Raw genomic sequence first — 9,020 nt, forward strand, 5'->3', positions numbered from 1 at the left:
CCCCTCTCCCCCACCAGATCACTATAGTGCTCTCCTATCACTCCTCTTCCCCACCAGACCACCACTATAACACTCCCACACCACCAAGAACCGTTCTATCTCCCCCTCCCTCACTACCAGACTACCAAGAACCCATCCATCTCCCCACCACCAAGAGCCCTCCCATCATCCCCTTCCCCCACTACCCCAGTGTTTACAAGTTATCTCACACAGGCTGGGCACCCACACTCAAGAGTACGCTGCTGCTACAGCTTCCGTGTTTGTGTATGCTGGCACCAGAGCTTGTAGCAACGAGAGGGAGGTACGTGATTCTGCGTGCTGCGAGGCCCTCCCATCCCACGTACACCAGTCCTGAGACCTCTTTATCTCTGTGGAGAAACACGTCATTAGCGGGAGTGGTTCCGGGCATGCGCCCTTGAGGTGGGTGGAGAGGCTGTTATCCTGCTCTTCCTCCAGGACTCTTATTTGGTTCGTCCTACTTCATATCATGGCGCCTAAGAGGATCGGGATTGTCGGCTATGGACATTTGGGTAAGTGAGAATACCTACACAGTTGCTATTAAAATTAAATCAGTCTATGTTGTTGAAAATTGGATTAAGTGTTCCTAATACAAAATGTGCAGTTAATTTATGTTGTTAAAATATATACACTTACGGATATGAAGAAATTATACTATGCTTGTAATAACCATACATAGATCCAAAGCTAGAGGCCAGATGCTTATGGCTAGCCTTACCAAACTTTGCACGATGACTGGTGGGTGCAGAGGGTCAGTCATAGGGGATGTTAGGATGGATCCACATGGCCCCCTTAAAGGGAGGAGTTTGGCCCCCATGCCATCCTTCATTAAGATTTAGAGATGAAATGTTTAGGTTCAAATCAATATAATTTTTAATTTCTTTTTTATATTATGGAGATATTTGGGAAAGGCCCAACCTCCATACACTTCCTATAGCAGGTATTTATATCTACAAGAGGATATCAGTTTGTCTGTCCATGCTTGGAGGTCAGATACCTGAGGATAGCCTCACTAAACTTTGCAGGGTGACAGGTGGGTGTTGGAGGATTGTCACAGGGAGGGGGGGGGGGAGTCGGGGTTATCTCCCATGTCCTCTTTATGGAGCTGATGAAGTCAGTGAGGGGAAGACTTGCTAAGACACGTTCTGATGGCACATTTTGGGGTCAGCACACGTAGGGCAAATGGTGGGGAATATGGGTTTCTGCACCGAACCCAACCCAACTTCTCTGAATGTATTTAAACAGTTGACATGTGGCCGGGTCCGGCCCTCTTGCCCCCTTTATGGACCTGATACAGTCAGCGTGAGGAAGACATGCCAAAACGCACGTTCCGTTGGCAGGTTTGCATTCAGAGTACTCCCAGCACTTGAATGGCACAACCTTTGCGGTCGACCCAGGCACCGTTGAGTACCCCATCTAATATTATATACAGCAAATGGTTTCTAACTGTTAGAGGACAAAAACCCTCTTATAGTCTTATCGCGGCCCCCCCCAAGGTCAACGACTGACCTTGGCAGGATGCAACCTACACCCAGAGTTGTTCAACTCTAGGGGTTCATATACTGCTAGGTGAACACAGGTTATGATGGTCATCTGACGGGAGGCATGACGAGGAACAGTTTGTGTAGTAAAAATGCAAGATTGGCTAAATAAAATGAAATAATCAGGACCGGAAATCAGGCTACTGGCGAAAGCAGCACTGGCGCCCAGTTTATTTATTTATTTATATTTACAAGAGTTCTTACATTCTTGTAACGCCGTACAAGAAGCCTTCACGGTAGCGTTTCGGACAGGTCCTTAATTCTAATTTTCCCCGGAATTCGACCCGCGAAACTGTTTAACAACCAGGTACCCATTCACTGCTGGGTGAACAGAGGCTACAGTTAAGGATTGACACCCAGTAAGGATACGAACCCAGGCCAAAGCACCGGACGAGTGTTTTACCACTGCACCACGGGGACTGCGTTCCCGTGACGTCTCGTAGTTCTAAATTAGTGAAAGCTTTGGAGATAACTAGAGCGACAGTCAAGAATAGTCTGGTGAATTGCGGACAATTAGCTGTTGGAGGTCACTATAATTGTGATGGAAGGGGCCCGTTTGCCCCATTGTTCTCACAGGGAAAGTTGTGTTGAGGGAGTAAGTCAGGAGAGAGTCAGACATGGGCCGGGGTGAATGTAGTATGGTGGAGAACGGCTCATAAGGAATAGTTAATCATGCGTGTAACTAGGAACTTATATACTTGGGCAAGCTGCTATATAAACGCTATTAAAGAGGTAATTAGCCTTATTTAAATAACTAGTCATAAGGAGAAGTATACTGTACTGTATAGTACAAATTATCCCTCCAACACTAGAGAAACGTTGAGTCACCCTGGGACAATGTACCCACAGTATACCACCCTGGGACAATGTACCCACAATATACCACCCTGGGACAATGTACCCACAATATACCATCCCTGGGACAATGTACCCACAATATACTACCCTGGGACAATGTACCCACAATATACTACCCTGGGACAATGTACCCACAATATACCCCCTGGGACAATATACCCACAAAATATACCCTGGGACAATGTAACCACAATATACCACCCTGGGACAATGTACCCACAATATACCCCCAGGGACAATGTACCCACAATATACTACCCTGGGACAATATACCACCCTGGGACAATGTACCCACAATATACCACCCTGGGATAATGTACCCACAATATACCCCCTGGGACAATGTACCCACAATATACCCCCTGGGACAATGTACCCACAATATAACCCCCTGGGACAATGTACCCCACAATATACCACCCTGGAACAATACACCAACCTGGATCAATATACCAATTTGGTACAATATACCACTCAGGAATAATATACCTGCCTTGGTGAATATCCCAGCTTGGAACAATATCCCATACAATAATGTACCAGCCTGGAAGAATATACAACTTGGACTTTCAACCTAGAACAATATACTAGCCTTGAACAATGTACCAACCTGGAATAATACACTTACCTGGAACAATATATCAACCTGGAACAATATATCAACCTGGAACAACATACCAACCTGGAATAATACACTTACCTGGAACAATATATCAACCTGGTACAACATACCAACCTTGAACAATATTACTAATGTATCTGGAACAATATTCCAGCCAAAACCTCTAAGACTGGTCTAACATACACTTCATGTATAATATTTTGAACTTGATAAGGTTCTTGAATGTATTAAATATGCAGGTACACTAATGCTATTTTTTTTATACAGGTCTCCAGTGTTAAGTCTAATGTTAATCCACTTACAGGTCAATCCACTGGTCAATATACATATTGATCAATGCTGGTTAGGATGACCGAGCAGTCAGCACTACTGGTCAAGACTTGGCATATGAAAGATCACTAAACAGCAATAATAACCAAATCATTAAATATTAGCAAAAGCCATTTAATGAGTAAATGGAATACTGTATTGCAAATGAAATGTAAATGTTTAACCTTGGGGAGCTTCGGCATTATCTGTTCTTGTCACATGCATGCAAACTGTAGTACCAGGAAGCAAGCCTTGTATATTAAGTGGGGACAAGTGTAGAATACTGAACTAGACCAGATCTGATTCCAACATCCTTCCTAAATTTTACTATTACCAGGAAGAGCTCATACATTTTCATATAAATGAGTAGGTCAATGTTTTGGCTAAAACAATTACAATTATTTATGAATAATATATGCAAAGCTCCACTTTCCAGATTTGTAAATCTAGTGTCTAGTAATTCTGAAAACTGATTAAATAAGTAATTCTTCTAGATATATAAGAGGAGAACAAGGTTTGATCAGACCTGACCTTGTTGAGATTTGGCTATCTGACCCATTAAAATTGTTGTAGATAACCTTATCCTCAGCCTGATCTGGAGGGGGTAAGGATTTGAATGCATTAAACATGTAAAATAGTGCATGTACTCCCACCCACCTTTACTATCATGATGAGCTAACCTCCCAGCAGTGACAAGGACAAACTCCCAGTGACAGCGACATTCCTCTACTTAGTACTGGACCTACAATATGCCTCCTTTGTGATAGTGACATCCTCCCAAAGGCAAAAATATTTCATCAATTTGCTGGTAGTAGAATGAAGAGCCTTAGACCTGTGATGCTCACACTGTGTTTTTGATGCCGAGGGAGCAAGAACTCCTTCCCTAGCTGGAAGGGGGTGGCTGTACGTCCTACATCACTATGAACTGTAATTAAATACTGTATAAGGAAAATCTAAGAATTTTGAGATGACTCTTATCACTAATATTTATGAAATATCAAAATATTAAATCAAAATTTATATATTATCCAAAATTGCAGTTGATTATGCATAGTTTGCCAGGTGTCAGTAGTGCATAGACAATCCTCAAGGTCACTGAGTAACCCTTCCATTTACAAATTAAAATAAAATTTAACTAAATCACCACAAATGTCAATTTTTTAGCTTGAGGAACATTGAGGTCCAGTCCCTGAACTCATAATTATGTGACCAGCTTTTTTTTTGTAATGCCCACATGATGGGTATGGGATCAATAATCAGTTAAATATATTAAAGTGACAACTTTAACTCAATTTTTATACAACAACTATTTCACCTTGCCATTTTCCTTATTCACCTCACAAAAATAGGTAATGAACTAGAAAATAAATCGTTATTAATGTTACTGAAGTGCTATAACAATATTGTGACATGTGACACTATAGTGTCACAAGTGCTATTATGACACTAACAATAAATTAACACAGTAATAATATAATGAAAACTTTACAACCCATAATTAAAGTAAATAAGAAAGGGTATGCTGAATGATTAAAACATCAATGAGGTGTTCAAAAAAAAGTGGTTAATTGTGATGAAACAGTGATTCCTGACCCATACAGGCCAGTACCTGACCCAAGCTGCCCTCCAGCGAGATGACCTTGACTTGGCATTTGTATGGAATCGCACCTCAACTGCCCTGGAATCTCACCTAGAGAACAGGTGAAAAGAGAGAATGGGAATGGAGGAAAACACAGGAAGTTTCTGACTTACGAACATCCAGTCTTATGGTTTCTAAATCCCTATTTCAGCCCATGTTTTTTTATACAAACCACTTCAAAAGTCCACACACATGATGAACAGTGCTTATAATTATTTCAGTTGTTTATCAAGGAAAATTGCCTCAATAATGGCCGATAAGATGAAATAGTGTATTGGTGGTTCCCCAGTTACAAACATTCATCTTACAAATGCCATTTCAATAGGCATCTCATTCGTAAGTTGGGAACTACCTGTAATAAACAACTTAATAATCTGTCATGAATTTCAGAAAAACTATTTTATATATGGCTTGTAGACAAAGAATGGCTCAATGACAAAGACGACAAACAGCTTAGGGAACAAAGAAGGCTCTAAAATTGCAGTTCTCAATGTTCCAGATTGCATTCCTAGACTCCATTGGCATTGTCTAAGGGTTAAGGAGGGTGGGGGGTAAGGAAGCATGAAGTGGCTGACATAGTAACGGCACAATAAAAGGCTTCAGTTGGGACAAAGATGGCATAAAGACATTAAAAAATCTGTAGACAAACTATAGTGACATTATTTGAACACATAAGTTTCAGCTAAAGGAAGCCTCAAGAAGCTCATTTGATTATGTTTTTGAAAGCTGTTTTATTTTATTATGTGGCTACATATTATGTTGAGGTGAAAGGTTTGCCTAAGTGTTTATATTGCACTGTATTGCATTGCATAGAAGTGTGTTATATTGTAGTGTACTAAGTGTACAGTACTTCATTATAAATAACGGCATTGACATAATTTTCCATGTGGCCACCATAACTGTGGGAGACACAGGTACATATGTCGAGACTTGGACGAGTGTGGAGAGTACTCACCAGACCTGATCGTTGAGGTGGCCCATCCAGTCATCACTGAGAAGGTCAGTGTTATCACTCCTCTTACCTCTCATATACACTACAGAAGCAGCATAGTATTGACATGTAACTAAGTATGCTAAAATTATGTATTGAAGCATTTAGTACAGTATAACAAAAGCATTTTGTTATATTTCCTGCTTTTCCCTCAACCACATTATTGCATTAAACTATATTTTGGTAATGCTCACTACTCTCTTATGCAGTATGGGGCACAGTTCCTTAGTGTGGCTGACTACATGGTTGGGTCTCCTACTGCCCTGGCATCACAGACGGTGGAAGAGGCTCTACGGGTGGCAGCCACGTCACATGGACTCTATGTGCCAGCAGGAGCACTATGGGGTGCTGAAGACATACTCAAGATGGCTGATCGGGGAACACTCAAGGTTTTAGTACAATAGATGATTTTTATACTTATTGAGAGTTAACTGTGCAAGTCCAGCTCATCCTCTCGAGTCGTCACGTCACAAAAATTATGTATTAAATTGCCTGAACCTAACGTAACAAGAATTGAAAATATCTCAGGATTTAGGTGAACTGTTGTATTGTTTCTGTAAACAGTCCCAGGTGCTTAGGGCTGCCTTCCCCGGGTGCTCCCCTAGCATTACCTAGAAGAAAACTGCCCTCGCACTGTTAGTTTTTTCTTCTGAATTTACCAAAATTTACCTGAGAGCCACTAACACTCTAGTGGCCTCAATGAGGACAGGAAGCTGGTGGCTAGTCTTTTCTTCATCAATCCACTTGTGGAGTTGACAGTTGTGATGTGTATTGTTCTGCCATACTATATTTGCAAGGTCTTGCATTTTTTCAATATTAAAAAAATTTGCCAGTCTTCCGGCCATTGTGGAATTCATGTAGAAATTTTTTGAAGGCCTCAATATAATTTTTGTTTCCTACTTTACCATAGATCTTAGGATCATCTGCAAACTTGATGATGTGGTTTGTACCTAGTTTATAATATTCTCATCTATATCATTTTGTATATGACAAAAATTGTTACCCAGAATGGAACCTTGCAGTACTACACTCACCACATTTTTCCAGTAGGATTCATTTCTATTTAGGAGGGCAATTTGCTTTCTTTGAATGCATTGCTAATGTTTACAATATTTTATGATTCCAGGCCTTGAAAGTTACAATGACAAAGCATCCAAGCTCTTTTAAACTTAAAGGAGATTTAGAAGTAAAAAATGCACAAGTATGTGGTAATGAGTCAGTAATTCTGTATGATGGGCCAGTACGTGGGCTCTGTCCACTTGCACCCAACAATGTGAACACCATGGCTGCAGCAGCAATAGCTGCACATAACCTTGGCTTTGATGGTGTACAAGGCTCTCTCATCTCTAACCCACTGTAAGTTCATATGGATTTCAATTACACTTTTGTATCTTGATCTGATTTTGTCATATTTCACTAGACTGTATTGCTTCTCCTTTTTTGCAGTTAGTGTCTTATCATCCTATGAAAGAGAGGAAAATGATAATTTTATGGTACAAATAATATTTTTACCATCAATTTCAAAGTGTTTATAGAAATTGTAATCATGTTAAACAATACCTGCTGGAATCCGATTAAAACCTTTTATGCCGTCTATAATTCTATTCTGACAACAATAGTAAAAGGGTAATGATGAAAATCATGTTTTAGTTCAAATTTCAATAAATGTTATTATTCCTTGAATAAAGGTTTATATTACTGGTACTCTTTACAGTATTCTGTAGGCTTGCTGTAGTTTTCAAATTCAGAATTGCACTTTTTAATCAAAGAGCAAGTACAATACATTCTCACTTTAATTTACTACTACTACAGTACTACTACTACACACACACACACACAAGTGCATATCTGCCACTATAGAGGATGGGCAATGTTTGAAATGTAGACATTACTACATTAACCCTCTTGTCCATTATACAGGAATATAAATTTCTCAACTTTATTTTATAGGTTAACAGACTGGCACATAGTGGAAGTTGAAGTAACAGGCCCCGAGATTGCAGGGAAAAACTTCAGTGTGAAAACCACTCGCAATAATCCTGCTGACCCAGGAGCTGTGACGGGCACTGCCACATATGCCTCTTTTCTCTCCTCTATGGTTCGGGCTGGAGGTCGTGGTGCAGGGGTTCATTTATGCTAGTTACATAGTTTGAGTATAACTTGAGGACCAACAATTCATTCACATTACCAATCTCTGGGAATGTGGTATGAATAGTGTACGCTTTAAGATTTTTAATTTACTTCGCTTTAAGTACAGACATTGTTGTTCAGTACTGTTCTATACTACGTAAGCAATAGTTTATATTGGAATGACTTTTCATAAGCAAAAAGGACAAAATATATGTGCAATACTGAACTAAATTTAATTATTTTTTAGTACTAAACTGAATTGAATCTTTCTGTATCAGATACAGTACTGTATGGAAAGTAATAACTGACAAATTCATTGCATCTGTATACATGGCACTTATTAAAACTTCACTAAATGCTAAGGTAGACTAATAAAAATTATGTTTGTATGAATAAACTTTATATAAATTATTGTATGTAAGCTTTGTTTCTCTTTTAAATATTTTAATAATATATATTCTTTGAAACTAAATTATTTCCCATCTAAGCAGACTGCCATTTTATAGTCTTCATTTTCCAGATAATGAAAGTTAGAAATGGTTGCATTGAGAATGAAATACTGTACTGTACAACTAAACCTGTTTCAATCACATGAGAGATCTCAATAAATGAATCCACAGGTGAGCGTGTCTCGGGATGTAATGATTTCAAACTGCTTTATGATCTCGGAGGAGAAATGAACTTAATGAATGAAAAGTGAACAGACTGGTGTAATTAGTACCAGCTGGAGTAATGCGTGCAGGACGGTGAAATAAACACAAGCTGATATAATGTGCACAAATTCATGAAATGAGCATGGGTGGAGGTGGTGGAGAAAGGTGGTGGTATACTGCAAACCAGGCATGGCAGGGCAGATCTCATTGAAACTTTTAAAATACTAAACAAGTTGGAGGATGTTGAACCTGACATTAT

At 39.5% G+C, this 9,020-nt stretch overlaps 1 protein-coding gene across 2 annotated transcripts; it reads left to right on the forward strand.

Moving 5' to 3' along the window:
• LOC123746103 (aspartate dehydrogenase domain-containing protein) lies at window positions 1-8,520 on the forward strand. Of its 2 annotated transcripts, none has more exons than XM_045727379.2 (6): window positions 1-530; window positions 4,950-5,049; window positions 5,902-5,986; window positions 6,188-6,367; window positions 7,105-7,334; window positions 7,929-8,520. In XM_045727379.2, the coding sequence occupies exons 1-6, from the start codon at window positions 488-490 to the stop codon at window positions 8,116-8,118; spliced, it is 828 nt and encodes a 275-aa protein (XP_045583335.1). In that variant the 5' UTR covers window positions 1-487; the 3' UTR covers window positions 8,119-8,520. The 2 variants fall into 2 exon arrangements, with proteins under 2 accessions (XP_045583335.1, XP_045583336.1); XM_045727380.2 differs by lacking the exon at window positions 1-530 and adding an exon at window positions 3,952-4,275.
• The last annotated feature ends 500 nt before the right edge of the window (window positions 8,521-9,020 follow it).

Source organism: Procambarus clarkii, chromosome 78 (genome assembly GCF_040958095.1).
Source record: "Procambarus clarkii isolate CNS0578487 chromosome 78, FALCON_Pclarkii_2.0, whole genome shotgun sequence".
Classification (NCBI taxonomy): Eukaryota; Metazoa; Arthropoda; class Malacostraca; order Decapoda; family Cambaridae; genus Procambarus; species Procambarus clarkii.